Source organism: Camelus ferus, chromosome 18 (assembly GCF_009834535.1).
Source record: "Camelus ferus isolate YT-003-E chromosome 18, BCGSAC_Cfer_1.0, whole genome shotgun sequence".
NCBI lineage: Eukaryota > Metazoa > Chordata > Mammalia > Artiodactyla > Camelidae > Camelus > Camelus ferus.
In genome coordinates, this window is record NC_045713.1 from 22,725,045 (window position 1) to 22,745,619 (window position 20,575).

The 20,575-nt window shown below is 45.2% G+C and overlaps 1 protein-coding gene across 1 annotated transcript in view; it reads left to right on the top strand.

Moving 5' to 3' along the window:
* Positions 1-20,575, top strand: part of RBFOX1 (RNA binding fox-1 homolog 1) — a 1,962,586-nt gene that overhangs the window by 126,968 nt on the left and 1,815,043 nt on the right. Inside the window, exon 2 of the mRNA XM_032460724.1 lies at positions 15,710-15,763. Within this exon, the coding sequence (XP_032316615.1) occupies positions 15,710-15,763 (54 nt within the window). The remainder of the gene's footprint in view (positions 1-15,709; positions 15,764-20,575) is intronic.

Sequence of the window (20,575 nt, forward strand, 5' to 3'; positions counted from 1 at the left end):
ACAGGACAGAGGAGAGATCAGAGGCTGAGGAGGCCAAGCAGCTCACCCCAGGTCTGGCACCTAAACGTGCACTTACCCAGCCTGGCTGCCTCTAGAGCTTCACATTCCTGGGGAGGATCCAGGAGTCCTGAGTAGCACGGCTGTGAGCAACTGCTGGGATGCCCCAGGGAGAGGTCCGACCCACCGAGGACAAGAGCTTTCCCCTTGGAACAACACGGCTCCCTCACTCGCTGTGGAAGGGAGGTAGAGTGGAGCTGGCAGTGCCTTCCTGGCGACAGCTCTGGATAAAGCCACTCAGGCGTGTTTTGAAGTGAGGCTGCCCTAGGGGGAGCGTAGAACAAAGGCTGTGCTATTGTCGTTTCCCATCACGACGCTTACAGTTTCTTCATTTCTGGTCCCTGAACCTCAGGAGTCCTTAGTGCAGCTGCCAAATTGCTTCATGCTCCAGAAAATGGGTGCCTCTTAACTAAGGAAAAAACTGGCATTTTTCTATTAACAGTTCCAAATGTTGGCGCTTATAATATGAACAAGATGTCCACAGCATTCTCCAGAGAGCACCATGCTTCTTTTTCTTTCTTTCCTCTTTCATGACTATTGAAGGTCCTCCATCTTTGCCTTGGTCTGGGCAGCAGCCTCTGATATAGTATCCAAAATATCCATGCAGCCATTTAAATTTAAATTAGTTAAAATAAAAGAGCACCTGTTTTCTCAGTTGCAGGAGCCACATCCACAGTGCTCATTTACCACTGTGGCTAACCATGTGACCAATAGCTGTGGCCGCCATGTTGGACCCCACAGATATAGAACATTTCCATCACCACAGAAAGTTCTATTGGACAGCACTGGTCTAAATTCATTCACTCATTCAACTCTTACTTACTGCGCATCTGCTGTGTGCCAGACACTGTTCCAGTAAGTGGTCAAACAAGAAAAGCAAATCTCTTTTCCCATGGAGTGACCTCCATGGTGGGTGAGGAACCAACCAACCAACAGGAAAGTGATTGCAGAATGTGGAGAGAGTCCCAAAGGAGACCAGCAAAGGTGAAGTAATGGAGAGTGATGGTCTGTGGGGGACATGGGTAGAGTTGAGGAAGATAAACACAAGGTGGATGCTGACCCAGGTCCTTAAGAGTGCATGACTTTAGCCTACTCACTGAATTCTTCAGTCAGGCTGTACCTGCTCAGAATGCAGGGGAATGAAGAGGGATGCCCCCAGAATGGTGGCCTCTCTTCTGTGTGGGGTTGTGCAACACCTCGTGAGAGGCTGGTGAAGGCAGGGTGTCAGGTCTTTCCCTCGGGGGGAAGAGAGAGTGTTGCCGTAGAGGTGTCTCTATTCCAAAGCACAGGCTCCACTCCCAGTTACCACTCAGTTGCTAAGGATTTAGTGTCCAGCTTTATAGCTGACCTAGTTCTACCCCCCAACACTGTGGGTTGATATTTACCTCTTTATAAAGGGCTTGTCTAAAGCAAAAGTGGTAGTGCCTGTGAGAGGAGATTTATTACCTCCAACCAACAGGGTTACAGTGGACATCTGTCTGCTTCTGCCTGTGAGTAGTGTCCCAGATGAGGGCTAGTTGATGGTTGGGGCCGCTCCAGGCATGGTGCCTTGCATCATTGCTTCCAGTTGATGTCCACCTTCCAGAGAGCTTAGCTGGAAGTGATAGGTGGACCCCCACGGCTTCCCCCAGTATTTCTGTTTGAGTTGATTATATCATTCTTCAGACTTAGAATACTAAAATTTGAAATGACCTCTGGCCATTTATTCACCATCAGTCCAAGTGGAGAATTACTGCTTGGATCTCGAGAAAGAAGTTGGCAGCTGACTGGAGATAACATGGCCAAAAAAGTTTGGGGTAGCCTGTCACAATTGTAATCCTGGGTGACATTCTGCTGGAGGGAATTATGGAGCCAGTGGGGGCTATGAATGTATGTTTCATCCAAGGAAAATGGGTTCTGGGGTAATTGTTCCTGCCAGCTCTTCATGCTTGGTGGAGACTTTTATTCTCTCTGTCTCGTAACTTTCATTTGTTGTGTGTTTACTGTATGTTAGGCTGTATGTCTCCATCCTCCAGGTTGTATGTCTCGGTCCTTGTAACAACCCTGTACATTTGGCCCCATTCATCGTGCCATTTTATAAACAAGCGAACTGAAGGTCAGACGTTTGAGATAATGTCTAGTCACACAGTGACTGAGCCACAGAGCTGGGATTCCAGTCTTGGAGTCCAGCTCCAGAACCAACTCTCCTCATTGGGGTGGGTATGCCTTTAACAGAAAATACTTAGGAGATGAGGCTTGGCTCCGAGTCTTGGCAGGCAACAGCACCCAGCCAGAATTCAATATCACTATTTGTTTTTGTTGCTTTAATTTTTACTTGAAATGATAATTGGTTTTCTATTTACGGTAGTGATAAAAGTTTCCTCTAAAAGTCAATGTATTTTATTTCTTAAAAAAGTAATTCTATTTAAATAAAAATACGAAGGAAGTAATTGCACCATGGTGTGGATGTGGCAAAAATAGTGACAGTGGCATGAGAATGCCCATATTTCCTATGAAGGCTGACACCTCGGGCTGTTTGTTCATTCCAAGGGCAAAGGGCATCATAGATAGGCCTTCTGGGCACTCAGAAAGTGAAATGCCAAGTGTTCCCATGTGCGTGTGTGTGTGTGTGTGTGTGTGTGTGTCTTTAGGGATCACCCTGGCAGAGCTAGGAGCTGAAATGCATTGATTGTGGAAAATAGGGGGATTTCTCTGGAACATCTCAGAAATGGGAGGCTGGATTGTGGCTAACCAGGGCAGGGCTGAATTTTAACTCTCCCTGGGAAACACCTGCTTGTCTCTTTAAACGAGTTGACACGAGGCCTTTCTCTGTTCCAGTCTCTTGTGTTCGTCATCTCATCGAATCCTCCCATCACCCCCTGGACACTTGTGGTTTCCATTTTACAGGAGAGGACGCTGAGTCTCTGGAAGGGTGTCGTTTTTCTAAGTCACACATTTGTGTGTGACAGAGCTGGGTTTACATGCAGAGAACCTGACTCCAGAGACCCTGTTCTTAGCCTCTGCATTATAGTTTGTCATTAGTGCTGCTTATATTCTGTTTCTCTTCTTTTGACCTCAGTTCTCTCTGTTGGAGCTAAAAAGAGTTGTTGATTTTCAGCTCTTTTTTCCCCCCTTTTGTTGTCTGGAAGGAAGTGATGACTTTCAAATTCCTTCCATGCTGGACTAGAAACTTTCACTTTTTAAAGATACTTTCATGGGGTATAGAATTCTGAGTTGACAGTTCTTTTTTCTTTTAGCATTTTAAATTATCTCTCCGTTTTCTTCTGGATTGCATGGTTTCTAATTAGAAGTCTCTTATAACACTTATTACTGTTCACCTGGTTGTAATGTGTCATTTTTCTGTGGTTGTCTTTGAGATTTTATCTTTGTCTCCTCTTTTGGGGCCACGGTTGGACTGAAGTTCCTTCCTCCCATTTGAGTGTAGATAGGACCAAGTAACTTGCTTTGGCTGGTGGAAAATGAGCAGAAGGTTTAAGAGACTTTGCACACTTTCCCATATTCTCTTTCCCACTGCCATGGCAAGTAGCAACAATGTTTAAGATGCTCTGTAGATCCAGGTTCTGTTGTGAGGACAGAGTGAACCAATGGCTCCAGCTGACCCATCATGAATAAATTTTTTATGGCTGTTAAAATTTGAGTGATGTTCGTTATTGCAGCATAACCCAGCCTATCCCATCTGATAGACTGTATCACTTTCAGATGAAATCAAGGGGATGACTTGTAGGAGAGAGACCAGTCATAAAAAATGTTTGCTTATAAACCTAATGCACTGACAACCACAATGATGGAGGGGAAGCAAGGAGAAAGATTCTTTAGAACAAAAGAAAAAAACACACAACCAACCCTGCAGAATTCTCAAAGACCCCTACCTCATCTTGCAAACAGCAATAGCACTGTTGGGTAATTAAGATGCATATGCCACCGGACATGAAGCAGCCTTTTGTGAACTGTTAATTAAGATTAAATCAGTCACATATTTTATTCTTACTGGATTAGTAGATTAGTGTTAATTTTTGGCAGGATTCCATTACTCCCTGTTGAAGGAAATCAATGTATCCAAACATAATTTAACGAGAAGAAGCTGGTACCATAGTGAAGACAGGCTGGGGAGACATTATCTTGACATTTTAGGTAATTCAGTTAAGTCCAGCAAAAGAGGAGTGATTGACAAAGTCATTATTTCTTCCACTGAGGGTAGAAAGCACATTTCTGACAATGAATTAAGATTTTGGTGGTGAAAGAGCATGGTGAGAATTAAGAATGGAGCTGATGAAGTGCCCACCCTCCACCTTGTGTGTGGCTTCTGGACAAGGCTCATCAATCACAGCATTTGCATTCCTGGCTTGAGATGAGGCAAATACCACAACAGAGCACAGGTGGGTATGCGTGGGCTGGTCCTGGTAGGACGCTTATTTGCAAGATGTTTTCAGGTTGAATCTGGTGACAACTGCCATTTGCAGGAGGTCTGCCTGTTTGGAATGCAGCAGGCACTTAATAAATGTATGCTGAATGGACAGGTCCATAGGCATGAATGTGTCTTCAGATATCCCCTGACTAAGATCAGTAAAATATGCAGAAATGTCCTAGAATGTGCCCCATGATCTCACTGCATTGAAATCTTCTTTTAGGCCCAGTTAAAAATGCAGGAATAGTTAATGGCCAACAGTATAATGGCAAACATAGTAGATGTTATCCGTTTATGATGCTGATATTGGGGAACTATTACAAGGCAGATGGGGTGGGGTGAGTGGGCTGGGGTCTGGCCTTGGGTGATGCCTGGGAATGAGGCAGGGTAGGCCCACAGGTATCAGTGGGTCACAAAGTGGGAAGCAGCTTCCTAGGAGAAGGTGGTGGAACAGGGACACAGTGTGAGGCGTCAGGTCTGACGTGATTAAGCCAAAAGTAATGATTAAGTGAGATTGGGAAAGACCAAAAAATTGAGACCAGAGGCCAGGAGATGAATTTGAGAGAGATTTCTGCTGGTGTTAAAATGTACAGAGAGAGGGAGAGGCTGTCAGAGGATGCTCAGGCCTTGCCTGTGAGTGGAAAGCTAAACCAGTTAGTTACAAATGTTATAGGCTAAGGATGGGTTCCTCTTATACCTCTTTTCTCTGCTCCCTCTTCCCTTTCTTCCATCCTTTCTCCCATAATTCCCTCTCCCTTTACGCCCTCCTCCCATGCCTTCCTTGCCCCTTCCTTCCTCCCACACTATTTACGGAGAACTTACAGTAGGGCTATGTCTCTATTTGCAAAGAAGAAAGAGCCCAGTCTATGGAGGAGATGCAGAAACCATCAACTGTACAGTGTTGCAGGCAAACAATATGGGAAGGATTAGCCCCCAGACTTGGGGTGCAGGCAGTCAGGAGAGCATCTCGCTGAGGTCTGAGTTGTGTGCGGGTCCTGCAGGGCCAGAGAAAGCAAGGCAATGGAGACACCTCAGAGAGAGACCAGCCTGGGGCAATGAAGGACCGGCTCACCAGAGCCCAGCTGATTTCTCAGGGCGTGTCCTGGTTCCCTGGTGTGGTCAGCAAAATTTCTAGGAATGGTCTCCAAGACTCCACACTCCCTGATACCTAGAACCTGTGCTTGTGAAGAGTTATCACCCCCATGACTGTGGTCTGTTATACGGCACAGTTCCTTCTTGGCCTATTCTAATCCCAGGAGCCCTTAACAACAGAGAACGTTCTCTGGCAGGAGTTAGAAGGGGAAGTAAGGGGCCTGAAGTGTGGGAAGGACTCAGTGCTGCTGCCAGTTTGAAGGTGGAGAGGCTGCTTGAGGATTAGTACTGGTGGCCTTTTGGAGCAGAAAGGGACCCCTGGCCAATCGCCACGTAGGAAATGGGGACCTCAGTCCTACAGCCACAAGGAACAACAGCCTGCATGAGCTGGGCTGCCGAATCTTCTCCAGTTCCTCCAGATGCAAGTCCAGGTTAGCAAATCCTGTGACTTTGGCCTGGAAGACCCTGAGCGGAGGCCATTGGACTCCCAACCTGTGAGATGATCTCTGGGTGCTGCTTTAAGCTGCCAGGATTGTGGGAATTTATGACGTAGCCTTAGCAAATGAACACGCTGGGCCTGATTTGACCACAGTCATCCCTAAAGCGGCACAAATCCAGGTTGGGGCAATGAGGTGGATTTAAATAAATGAGGTAGGTTTATGTTCTGCCTTTGGTTAATGTGGTTTGGTTGCCTTACATAACCAGGGAATAGTAAGGAAAATAGAAACCCTGCAATATGCACAGTTCCATTCTTCTGGAAGACATTTAAACAGAACACTGAAGATTTTTGGTGAATTCATCACACAAACACACACACACACACTGCATACAGACTTTGCATCTACCTTTTCCTTAAATTAAAAAATGGCTTCTTTCTCCTGCACTATCAACTCTAATCCATCAGCCTCTTGAGCCGTGGCTGCAGGGCGCTGGGAGTAGCTGGATGCAAGTGTGGCCTTTGGCTTCGAGAGAATGGGGAGAGCTCAGAATGCAGTGGGCCCTGGAAAGAGCTTGGTCCTGAGGAGAGAAGTGAAGCCCTGGAGGGAGAGTGGAGTGAGGCTCCTTCCCCCAGTGAACCTAAGAAGGAAGATTCCTCCCTGCCCCGCCTCATACTTACAAGAAGAGTCAGGCAGATTCAGTTCTTAATGATTCAAAAAGACATTTGAATGGCAAAACATATCATAAATAAAGTCAACAGATGAATCATAGACTTGGAAAATATTATGCGAAGAATATGCAAAGGAATCTTACAAGTCATCCAGATGAGCTTAAGAAACTGACTAGAAAAATGGACAGGAAGAGGCAGTTGACAGATTAGCAAATTCAAATGGCCAAGAGACACACAAACATGCTCATAGTGATGTGGGAACTGAAACCCAGTATCAATATACGTCTTTCTGAAGGTCCAGAACATATAGAGTCAGAATGCCTGCTGCTGGTGGGAATGCGGGAAAAGGATGTCCAAACTCTGCTGTGAGGAGGTGAAAGGTTTCCTTGAAAAGCACGCTGTAACCTTTAGTTAAAATTAAAATACATGAACCTATCAACTGAACTATCTTACTCCTGGAAATCCAGCCCATGGAACTGAAGACATAAGCGAGAATGTATGTCGAAGGATGTTTAATATGGCATTGTTTGTAGAGGCAGAGAGGGAGGGAGAAACTGTAAAGATCATCTGTGGAGGAATGATTGAATTAATGAATGAATTAGGGAAAATTTTCTGCCATTGAAAAGAATGAATCAGAGAAATACCAGTGGGGTTGACAGGATATCCGTGAAGTACTGCTGAGTGAGTAAAGGTGCTGAAAGGTATATATAACATCCTATTTTAATGAAGATAAAAGCAACCATGTATGTACATGTACAAAGGATATATGTACTTATTGATAGTTATTTGAGAATAGAGAAAAAGTTGGAGCAATGCATTCTAGGTTGTGCTGTGAAATAGTTGGGGGAGGGTGGGTTGGAGAAAGGGTGGGGGAATTCACAAATAAAAAGGCAAAAGAAAAGGCCACATGAAAAAATAAACTTGATATGTATGATATGATTGCATTTAACCATTCATGTAAATTTATATAGATGTTTGTGTAAAGAAACTTAAAATGTGAATCCATTTGCCAACAGATCAAGGTTCTGACAAGGCCTGCAAATAATGTGGGGGAGATCAAAGTGTGAAGAAATATATCTTAAATTCTTATAGAAGACAGCCCAGTGTAATAATCACTCATCCTTGTAACACGATGTAGCCGGCCACAGCCAAGTACCGAACAGGATAATTGTTCTAATCCACTGAGGCCTTTTTATCCTGGGGTTGTAGTCAAGTTGTCCTCAGCAGTGAGAGGGAAGGGAAGAGAGAGAGAGAGAGAGAGAAAAGAGGAAAAGGAGGGGGAAGAGGAGGAGGGGGAGAAGGAGGAGGGGGGAGGACAACGAGGAGCATTTTTTAAAAAAAGTTTTTATTTTGAAATAATTATAGACTCGCAGGAAAGCAACAATAGTAAATAGAGTCCAGTGATCCCTTCCCCCAGCTTTGCCCAGTGGGGACAGCTTGTGTGTAGTACAGTGTCACAACCAGGAAACTGACACTGGTACAATCTATGGGCTAAACTACAGACCCTATTCAGTTTTCTCCAGTTTTGCACGCACTCGGAAGTGTATGTGTGTGTGTGTGTGTGTGTGTAGTTCCATGCAGTTTTCTCCCGTGTATAGGCCTGTGTAACTACCACTACCAAGATACAGAACAGCCCATCACTACAAAGGAGTCCCCCATTACTGTTCCCCTGAGCAACCCCAGAGGAAACATTGTGGGAGCAGAAACCCAAGCTTCCCCTTCTGGGTCCTGGTGAAGTTTCCACGGATGCCAGGCGCTCTGTGGGCTGTTGCTCCAAGTCCCTCTGTGCCCCTCCCTGTGGCTTTTGCTACCTCTCTGTGCCCGAGGGCCATTCACCCTGGGCCGTGTAAATCTGTCCTGATGTTGTTCTGTCCTCCTTCCCTTGATGGTTGTGGCTTTGAGCAGCTCAGAGACTCATCTAGTGAAATTGGTTCTTTCATACATCAGTCTTCCCCCGTCTCAGGTTGCATCCGGCCTGGTTTTGGCAGGAAGGTTTTGGCTCTTGTGATCTTCTGGACCTACAATAGCCTGGCTCGCTCAGAATGGGCATCACCTTTTGTTCGAACACCTCTCAGTAGTTTACAAAATAAACTGCATTTCTCTGACAACCCTGAGAGGTTTCCTGGGTATTATTACCCAAATAATAATGGGCTCCACAATTCCCATTTCTCAGGCAATTCAAAGAAAAAGAAGGAGAAATCAACTAGTTCTTACTGTCTTGGGGACCTGCTGCCTCTTTGTCTGTCTGGTCTGGCTCTGGTCCACTGGCCACCTTAAACTTTATGCATTTGCTTGTCCTGTAGCCTTTCTTCCCTACCGTGTGCTTTTTGCTTTGTAGATATTCAGTATTCACCAATTGCTGAGAAACTAAGCAGCTGGGGAATGACTCTCTTTCTCTCTCATTTGTTGAATTTCTTAGCACACTGCTAAGGGCTCAGTGAACCTCTGCTGAATTGCAATGAAAGTTACACCATCTAATTTTGGCCAAATCACATTTACTATGACTTATCCATGCATGTCCCAGTTACCCAGAGTTTGCTGAAGGAATGTGTAGTTTATCAGTGTGGGGCGATGGAACAAGGTTGAGCTGGCCGCACAGCCTTGGATAGTTTATCTAATCTTTCAGAGCCCCATCTGCGAAAAGGGGATGATCGTGTGAGAAGTAAAGGCATAAGATAAGCCAAATACCCTGCGCTCAAGTAGGATTTTAACAGTTGGTTGGCCTGTTACTTTTCTCTCCTGCCACTCATCCTGTTGCCTGGGATGCCAGTAAGATGGTTAGTGTTCATGAGGATCAGGAAAGAGGGGGCCAGAAGCAGAAGTGGGGGTGGGCAGAGGGAGAGGTGGGGTTGTATTGGGGTGCTCTGAAGCCAGGATGGAGCTTGAGAGGTGTCCCCCACTGGCACCAGGAGCCTGGCTCTTGTAACCCCATAACCGCAGTCACTGGATTTGGGTTGCCCCAACCTTTGGCAGGTCTGGACTCTTCAACTGAAGAAATTCCTGATAGGGGCTGATGGCTCGAGGCTTTCTGCTGGCACTTCTCCCAGCACCCCAAGGAGTAAGACGCTTGTTACTGAAAGAGGATCTGGATGGAGCATCACAGTATCCACCAGACTCATGTAGGCTAGTCTCTCTGTCCCACAGTATCTCTGTTGTCTGTGGGTAAGAGCACAGTGGGAAGGGGAGGAGCTGTTCACTTTAGCTTTCAGTGAAGCTATTTGCAAAGTCTGTCTTAATTTTTGAGGGTAGGGGTGAAGATAAAACTGTTGACATAAAAGGGTGCTTTAAACATGACTATATCTAGGTTTTGGTTATGGAGGATTCCATCTGATCCTGGGATCAGAGTGGACCATATTACCAGATAATTGTAGCCCAATCAGTTCAGACTGGCAGGGGCTTCCGGAGGCCATTCCATACTTTTGTTCTGTGTTTAGGTAGAACTAACACTGCATTGGCTTACAGAGTGGCTTTCAAGAGACATAGAAAACAGGACTCCATTATGTCCAAGGATCATCCATAGAATGAAGAGTTCTTACTCTTTTATTTGACTTAGGCTAATCTGAGTAAGAGTCAGACATAGGGAATATGTTCAAGACTGCAGAAAAATAGTCCTCTTGATATCTGCCCTGATTTTCTGGCCCCTGAAGGCAGCTGGCTTCAGGATATTTCTTGTTCCCTAGGACAGGCTTAGCAAATCAGTGTACTCGGGCAGGGCAACTCAGGCTAACTGCTCCTAGTTGCCCAGGTCACTGCATGCAGGACTCTGTGGGACTATCCAGGTTTAGCAGGAAAAACATCACGAGTGAGTAATAACATCTGCTAAGGTATAGGGTAGGCAGGCTATGCCGAGGCTGCGCCCCTTCACCCTCCACAGTTTCGGGAACCCCACGCCAGCATGGGAGAAAGCTGCTGGGGGATGGAGTTACATGCTTCCCGACCTCATTCCCTCCCCTCCTCTCTGTCCAAGAATCCAAGAATTTTTTAATGTTATTCGAGGAGGCTTAGCAACATGTGGCATCTGCTGAGGCTGTGATGCCCCGCTGCTTGATTTTTTTAAAAACAGATTTGGCTAAAATGTTCCCTGAGCAATGCTTTTGCTTTTCCTAAGTGTTAGTTGGATATTCCACACCATATTAAGAACAATGATTTATTATGCATGGGTAGGTTTATATGTAGTAAAATAACACTTGGGGATGTTAATTTTATTTATAATATATTAAGATAATAAATAGTTATAGCCTATAATAACTAGAGTTATTATTTAATGCATGCCAAACATATACAGGAAATTTATATTCCTTAATCTCTTCAACCTCCTAGACACCTTATCCTTTACCAAATGAGACATTGAGGCCCAGAGAGGTTAAGTAACTTTCCCGAGTTCACACAGCAGATATGTTTTATTCCAGTGCTCATGCCCTTTCCACTAGATCACAATGCCTCCTCAGACTCTCAGATTTTTATTTTCATATTCTTTCACCACACTAATATTCCTTCCAGGATTCTCAGGGCGTTTCTAATGACACCACAAGGCAGGGGAACAAGAGACTGATGTCCAGAGAGGTTCCCAGGCATCTGCTACTGTTTGGTGCTCAAACTCTCATTTCCTGATCCTTGTGACTCTTGAGCTGGGCAGACACAAGTAGGTAGGCATCTCCTTGTATGCCTTAGGACTCTTTGGTTGCAATTATAGAAACCAGATTGTGGCAGCCTAAAGAAAGAACAGGCTTTGTTGTGACTACAGGGGGCATGGCAGGAACCCTAAAATCAGGGAGCCAGCTGGGTCCAAGGAATCAGTGCAGCTCCTCTCTCCCTCTGCTTTGCGTCTCTGCCCCTCTCTGTACACTGAGCACATTTTCCTCTCTCATTGAAGGCTGGCTTGCTTTATTTCCCTGTCTACATGACAAGAAACAGCTGCCACCAACAGCTCGCAAGTTCTCATGGCCCCTGTTCAAGACAGCAGCCAAAAAGACTGGACTCTTGTTTCAACTCCAAATTCCTAGGAAAAGGAATCTGATCAGTTCAGCTTGGGTCAGGTGACAAAGCAGCTATGGTCAGAAAGTGCCTTTATGTTGTATAAGCATGGCTGATCTTGTGCATGGGAGAGGGAGTTTACCATATCCCTCTACAAGAGGACAGAAGAAGTGGGCCGAAGACCTGAACAGACACTTCTCCAAAGAAGACATACAGATGACCAATAGTCACATGAAAAGATGCTTAATATTGCTAATTATTAGAGAAATGCAAATCAGAACTACAACGAGGTATCACCTCAACCGGTCAGAATGGGCATCATTAAAAAAATCCACAAATAATAAATGCTGAAGAGGGTGTGTAGAAAAGGGAACCTTCCTACACTGTTGGAGGGAATGTAATTTGGTGCAGCCACTATGGAAAACAGTAATGAGATTCCTTAAAAAACTAAAAATGGAGTTACCATATGATCCAGCAATCCCATTCCTGGTCATATATCCAGAGAAAACACTAATTAGAAAAGATATACGCACTCTAAGATTCATAGCAGCACTATTTACAATAGCCAAGACGTAGAAGCAACCTAAATGTCCACCAACAGATGAATGGATAAAGAAGTTGAGGTATATATATACACAGTAGAATACTACTCAACCATAAAAAGAATGAAAAATGCCATTTGCAGCAACATGAATGGACCTAGAGATTATCATTCTAAGAGAAGTAAGTCAGAGAAAAGACAAATATCATATGTTATCACTTATGTGTGATATCTAAAAAATGATACAAATGAACTTATTTATGAAACAGAAACAGACTCACAGACATAGAAAACAAACTTATGGTTACCGAAGGGGAAAAGTTGGGGGAGAGATAAATTAGGAGTTTGGGATTAGCAGATACGTACTACTATATATAAAATAAACAACAAGTTCCTACTGTATAGCACAGGGTACTATATTCAATATCTTGTAATAACCTATAATGAAAAAGAATATGTATATAAATGAATGTACACCAGAAACTAACACAACATTGTAAATCAACTATACTTCAATTAAAAAATTTAAAAAGAGGATAGTAAAGAAGCAACAGAATTCAATAAAAATCCAGTAAATTGGACAATATGAAACCTGGATTGTTTTCTAAGCCTGCCACTACCTTATGTGGACTTGGAAAGCAGCTTAACCTATCTGGTGGGTAATAATAGCTCGCATTTATGGAGAAGTTTTACACTGCCATGTGCTAAATTCAGCGCTTTACATTTCTGGCAATTCTGTGAGGCAGAATCAGGAGACAGGGGCACAGAGAGGTTAAGCAACTTGTCAAGACCCCACAGCTAGTAAGTGGTGAAGCTGGGCTTGAACCCAGGCAGTCTTAGGCCAGAGTCCATTGTCCCATCCAGTGCACTGTGCTGCCTGCCAGGTAGGAAATGAGGGTATGTTCCCATATCTGTGAAGTGGGGCAGCGATAACCCCTGCTAATCACAACTCCCCAGGAACAGGGCTGAAAAAATGATGGTGAAAGCCATCAGAAGATGACCTGCAGGGAAAATATGCCTTGTCCAGTGGCAGCCTGGACTCAGTGTGGACCAGCTGTATCCCTAGGTATATGCCAAGGACCACCTGTCTGGTTCCTCTGGGAATGAGGGATTGGCCATGCCCTGAATCACCTTTTTCTTCCCTGGCTGTGTGTCCATTCAGCATTTAAGGCACAGGGTCACATGAAGCCATTGTGGTCCTTGACTCTTCCATTTAGGGCTTCTATCATATACTTGAAGTTCCAACTGTGTTTCTTTAATCTGGAGAGTAAGAGGTGTACATCTCTCTGTGCCAAATCAGGACTGCAAAAAGGAATGAGAAATTTCTAAAAATACAGACTGTGCAAAATCCCATTTCATGGAGGTTCGGGATGTCTTTGGGGTTGTTGATGCCTGCATCAGGCAGGTTAGAATTCTGACGAACTTTCCCCAGGTCTGGTTTTACCTTTTACTCCCATGAGATGATGGCATGAAACATCTTTATCTCCATCCTGGCAATTTCACTTCCTACTGAATGATGTTTTGAAATTATTTGCTCGTGTCTTGTTTCCGCTGATAGAGCATCATTTCCATGAGGATCAGAATCTGATCCATCTGGATTTCTCACACACTGTCTTGCCCACAGTGGACACTCTACAAATCTTGGTCGAGTGGGTAAATAAATTAAACATCTCTTTGCTAGCCAAGTGAAATTAGTTTTCTATCTTGAATGCATTCTCCTGCACTAGATTTTTTTGTGTAATGTGATGAAGTCTTATTTATGAGGGAAGGATTGTCAGAGTCTTTGAGAAGATGTGATGGCTGGATTTCACATTTCCTTATAAATTTGCCTCTTGGAATGTTGTGTAAAATGTTCTCTCCTTCTGCTTTTAATATGAAGCACTTTCAGTTACAAGCTTTCCTGGGGGCAGAGTTGATACTCTCAAACACCATCACTGTCTTCCCTAATTGCACCAACTCCTCAATATATCCCATATCAGAATCTGCAGCTAGGTTTGGAGAGGAAAGGGGGTCCAGGGCCCACAAACAGCACTTTCTACACTGGGTCCCCAGACGTATTAAGCAATAGGATCCCTTCTCTGCCACAGCCCCCAAATTTCTTGTCGCAATCATAACCTTCGCGGAAAAGAGGGTGCAATGATGCTACTTATCCAAGTGGACCATAGTGCAGAGTCAACCATGGGACTCCCCTCCTTCATCATGGTCTCCAAGAAAGAGAGAAACACAAGAGAGACCACAACCTTTCTCTTTGAATATGGGAAATGGGTATGGCTAAGCAGAGTGAGGTTTGTGGAGAGCAGAGGGCTACACAGGAATAGGGGACAGTGCCAAGTAGGGCTTCCATGGAGTGTGTGCACATGTGGAGTGTAACCATGTCCACCTTACACTGGCTAATATTGTCCACCTGTCCCCGCTCGTCTGGGAACCTCCTGCTGCATCCCTGAGAGGGGGACTTGGCAGACTTGGGTCAGCTCACTACAGCTCTTAGAGATATGCTTTTTGCTGTCAGCAGAATCCCAAACCCCAAATCCTCCTGGGCAGAGCTGTGTGTTTTCATGGGCCCTGATCCAAACCAGCTGGCTGCCTCGACTTCATTTCATCCCTGGAAGAAGAGAGCGAGGGGCAGGTGGACAAGAGGTCTAGAACAGTAGCGGTGCTGCCGGAAAGCAGTGAAACTTAAACCGCCAAAGTGAAATCCTCTGAGCTTCCTTGCTCCTTTAAAACCCATTTAACATTCAAGTGAAATTCAAAAATGTATTTTTCCCTAAAGTGAGTCTATTCTTAATGAATGAAGTAGTAATGATGCCAAACCCACCCACTTCCGTTCAGGACACATGTGGGCTTGGTGGTCCCACCCGAATTAGATTGCTCTGTGCCTGAGAGAGCTTGCAGGGGCCCACACTTTCATGGTCTATGTGAAGCATCCCCAAATTCCTGATCTGATATAGAACGTCTGTAAGCAGGAGGGTTGCTACATATATTTTTTTTGAAAGAAATAAATAATTTAAAACCGTCGGATAAAAGTACTAATTCCATTGAACCTAAAAGACCCAAATTGGACCTAGTGTTTGCAGCTGCTGTCAGGGTAGCTGTCAGTAACGGAAGATCTGTATGAGGTGCTCCTCAGGTCAGCACAGAGCCTCCCGGCTGCCTTCTCTCCAGGGATGCTACAGATGATGCAGAAACACTCTTCTTTTTACTGAATTTTTTTGCTGGAGGAAGTGGCTGTTACCTGCTCAACACTGAGTCCTGAGATGGCTTTTCACCAGCTTGTTTGCCACTTAAATGGACTCTCTGGAGAGCAAAAGCTACCTGGCAGCTTTTTCTGTTCTAGCTCCAGGGAGGAGCGCAGAGAAACTTCTCCTGATTGACCCCAGAGGGGCGGCTACTCACCAGCCAAGGGTTCCTCATTTGCAAGAAAGTGCCCTCTCAGGCCCCATTACCATTAGACAGTCTTGGGGGCGGGAGGCCCGGCCAGGTGGGTAACAAATGATTCAATGACCCAGGAGCTGCTCCCATTTCTGTTTTACAGATGAGGAAACTGGTGCTCAGAGTGGAATGGCCAGTTGCCCAAGATAATGCCCGAGTAAGTGGTAATTCCTGTATTGAAATCCATGTCAGTATCCGGAGGGGTCCAGTCCCAGGGCCCCTCAGCATCCTGACTCCGTTCATGGGTGCCTCCCATGTTTTCTTGTCTCTCACCTGGGAGTGTGCCATACGCAGGCTGTGGGATCAGCCCTCCTCTCCCCAGTTCCCAGGCTTACAGATGTGTCTGGGGCTGGCTGTGAGCTGGAGGGAGGGTTGGAACCCTCAAGAGGTATACTAGTGTTCTTCAGAGTGTTGACTGAAATAAACGCACAGCCTAAAAGTTGAGTTATGTTTTATTTGGCAGGAGGACTCAAGCTGGGATGACAGCCTCTCAGATCACTCTGAGGGGCTGCTCCGGAGAGGTAGGGGAGGAGCTAGGATATATAGGAGCTTTACAACAAAGACCAGGTAGTTGGAACAATAAAAGATTACTTGTTATCTAAGGAAAACCAGGCATCTCAGGTTAAAGAATTTAGTGCTTTTCTACTTATGGGAGGAAGCAAACATTTGGGCTCATTGAATTCATTCCTTTGACAAGCATCTAGCTATCTAGGGCCAGTATCCTGTCCTTTCTTATTCAGAGTCCCCTCAGAGTGCACCATTGTGAGTGGCTGCAGAGGCTGGGCTGCAGGCCTGTCCTCACTGGGGGGTGGCGGCAGCCGCTGATGACTTGATGGCTTCAGCATTCTTTGTTTACTGATATGGTTTGCAGTATTTTTCATTCGCAAGAGAAACAGAACCAGTAGGGTGTGTGTGTGTGTGTGTGTGTGTGTGTGTGTGTGTGTGTGTGTGTGTGTCTGTTTCTCTCTCTCTCTCTCTCTCTCTCTGTATGCATGTATAAAGAGATTTATTGTAAGGAATTGGCTCACATGCTTATTGGAGCTAAGTCCACAATCTGCAGGGTGGGTTGTCAGGCTGCAGTCCTGGAAGGGCCAATGGTGCAGTTTGAGTTCAAAGGCCATCTGCAGAAGAATTCCTTCTTGCTCTGGGGAGGTCCATATTTTGTTCTATTCTCGCCTTCAGCTGGTTGGATGAGGCCCACCCACATTACAGAGGACAATCTGCTTTACTCAAAGTCTGCTGACTTAAATATTGATCTCATCTAAAAACATCTTCACAGAAACATCAGATAAGGTTTGACCACATATCTGGGCACCATGGCCCAGCCAAGTTGAAGCTTAAAATTAACCAGCCCAAGTATAGTCAGCTCAAGTTGGAAACCTTTGACCCAGAAGCTGTTGCCGTCCATGTAGACTCTGTGGGGCTCCGGAGGTTGTGGTGTTAATTGTTTGCTGCGTGGGTTTTGCTTGTGGGCCCTGTCTCCTGGGGAGTAGAAGCAGAGGAGACCTGAGGGTTGCAACAGGCTTCCAGTGTGTGTTGTGTATGTGTGCACGTGTGTGTACATGGTACAAGACACAAGCAAGGGGACACTATATCTGCACTTTCCCCATTTCAGAAATACATCCTGGGTGGAGAAACTCTAATTTGAAAAGACACATGCATGCCAGTGTTCATAGCAGCACAATTTACAATAGCCAAGTCATGGAAGCAACCTAAATGTCCATTGACAGATGGATAAAGAAGATGTGGTATATATATGTGTGTGTGTGTGTGTGTGTGTATTATATATATATAAAAAGGAATATTACTCAGCCACAAAAAAGAATGAAACAATGCTATTTGTATCCACATGGATGGACCTAGAGATTATCATATTAAGTGAAGTAAGTCAGAGACAGATATCATATGATATCGCCTATATGTGGAATCTAAAAATGATGCAGATGAACTTATTTACAAAACAAAAAACAAACTCACAGACATAGAAAACAAACATGGTTACCAAAGGGGAACAGGGTGGAGGGATAAATTAGGAATCTGGGATTAATATATACACACTACTACATATAAAATAGATAAACAACAAGGACCTACTGTATAGCATAGGGAACTATATTCAGTATCTTATAATAATGGAAAAGAATATGAAAAAGATATATATGTATCTTTTATATGTATATATATATATATATAACCAGATCACTTTTCTGTACACTATAAACTAACACAACATTGTAAATCAACTATACTTCAATAAAAAATAAAAAGAAATACACCCTGAGCATAACTTGTGGAGCCAGAGAGATGTGGACCTACTGCTTCTGGCTTTGTGAAATGACTCATGATGCAGTTCAAGCATCCAGCACAGTCCCTGGCAAGTCCTGGTTACCCCTGTGTGGGTGAATACATGGATGGCTTGATTAAGTAGCAAGTGTCCCCAGCAGAGTTTCAGTCCTTCACTCAACAACGACTGAGTGGGAGCCTACTAAATGCCAGGCACTGAGCTGAGCCCAACATGGGGTGGGGTGGGGGGCTCCAGGGTGACTGAGAGACAGGGTTCCTGCCCTCATGCTGGCTGCATTCCAGTGGGGAAAGTGCAGCAAAACAAGTCTTTGAGCAATTAAGTGAAAAGCTTCCAGATTGCCCTGAGAGCCATGAGGGAGGCAAACAGGCTGCCCGAGATAGAGGGACCAGGAGAGGGAGGTCTGGGAAGGCTTCTTGGAGGAGGTGATGTTTAGGCTGAAACTAAAGTGTGAGCAGGAGCTGGCCTGTGGACACCTGGGAAAGATTGTTCTAGGGTGATAGAGCATCAGGTGGAGAGGAAGCCAAGAGCTAGGTGGGTTCAAGAAAAATTTAATATAATTCAATATATAAGGTATGTGAGGTATGATTTTTTTGGGGAATGTAGCCAAATTGGGGACGATGTGCCTAGACAGAGTCACATGAAAGCCTCTTTCCTAGACCATCAGTATTTTGTTCTCATATTCGTTTCACAAGGTCATCTTTTTGGCTTGTCTCTATGTGAGCGGTGCAGGAGGTTTCCAGTGTTCCAGGACAGCACTCCAGTGTGAGGCTTTTTACACGGGAAGCCTTGGGGAGGGTCTGCTCAGCCTTGAAGGCGTTAGCCGGTAGAGAGGGTGGCCAGGAAAATCAGCCTGCACTGGGCCATTTCCTGCTGCCCCTGTCTGACTCACCGAAGCACTTCTTTCTTTCTGTTCTCCTTTGATCCTCCCCAGCGGGAGCCTTTTCATAATGATTTACCCATAGTAATCTCTTTGCTTAAGGCAGTGACTCTAGGGAGTGGGCGGGAGGCGGGGTTGGTATCAAGCTCTCTGAGGCTCCCAGGCTTTTGCTGTTTGTTGGGATTCCTTGACGCTTGGGGTCACTCTGCCCCAAGAATCCCTTTGCTGCCTAGATGCTCAGGCCCTGGGCAGGACTCGGAGAGCAAGTTTCTTATCGACTTGACATGTATTGAAGGATAGTTCTGAAGTGGCAAGGCTCCTTAATCTCAATCATCTGGGGGTTTCCAGGAGGACTGAGGGGGCGTGGAGTTCTGGGAGAGGGGCCTGAGGCACAAGTGAGGCAGGTGCTACCTCTGACAGGGGTGGGGAAATCATGTTTGCAGCGCGTGGTTCTGTACTGACCTCATGGGGACGAGGCGTGGGCAGCCACAAAAATCTGGAAATATCAACCCTGCTTCAGATGGGCCGTCATCCCTTCCTCAAAACCATCCCAAATGCACCACTGCACTGTAATTCTGATGTTGTCAATAAGAAATCAGTGCCAGTGACTGGCCTGCTGTGGTGGATTGATTGGTTCACTGAGCAACTACCGGTGGCAACACCCTGTGTCAGATGCCAGGGTTACATTAGTGAAGGGAGCAGACCCAGGTCCCTGCCCAGGAGGCTAATATCCCTGTGAAGATTTTTCTAGAAAGTCTTCATTTCGAGGGCATCTGGGTCAGCTTTCCATTGTGCTGATCACACAGGAGGGCAGAGAGAAGGCTGTTGTTATATCAAGAACTCTGCCTAGTGAGTTTGGGTTTTACTCAGAGGGTCCATTTATGTGTTCACTCATCATAAGTATTCATTGAGCACCAACTATAGACTCGTCACCATCTAGTTGGGGTGAAATATTGAGGAGGGAAGTAGGAAGAAGTCCCTCTCATGGAGCATTGAGTTATCCAGGGAGTCAGAGGTCAGGCAGATAATCACAGACTAGTTAATTACAGTCATGGTCACTGCCCTGTAAGAAATGCAAGCAGGTGGTGGGACCTGACCTGGGTTTGAGAGTCAGGGGAAGCCTCTTAAAAAGGGTGACAGATGAAGGATAAATGGGAGTTTGCCAGAAACAGTCCAGAAGGAGGAAATCACATGCAGAGGTTCTGAGGTAGGAAGGAGCATGGTATTTGAGAAACAGGAGAGGTGGCTGGGGTGTAGTGAGCCAGGGAGGCAAGGTGAGGTTGGAGGGATGGGCTGGGCAGGGGCTGGTGGAGGCAGAACATCCAAGAGTGGGAAGGGATTTCAAAATCCTGTCCAGGGCTCAAAGGGCAAGTCCAGCTGCGGATATGAAATCTGGACTGTCAGGTAGGGTGACTCCAGGCATCCAGGGGTCAGAGCTCAGGGTCAGCCTTACCTGGCCAAGCTTTGTGCATACAAGCAATGCAGGCTATTTTGTGAGGCAAAAATGATCAGAGTGAATGCCCCTGTTGTGTAACAATATACTTTCTTACCCTGATGAACATTCAGATAAATATAACCCACCTTTACACTTTGCATCAAAAGAAATCTTGCCCTGCTATAAAGGAGAAATAAAAGGAGGCAACTTATAATAAGGAGGTACTTCAGTATGTAAGTGCTCAATTATGCTGGAGACATGATGAAGTAACTTCTCTTGAATCTACTTCTAATGGATATTGGGATTTAAGATGACAATATCCAATTGAGTATTAGTGATGCTCTTTTTTAAA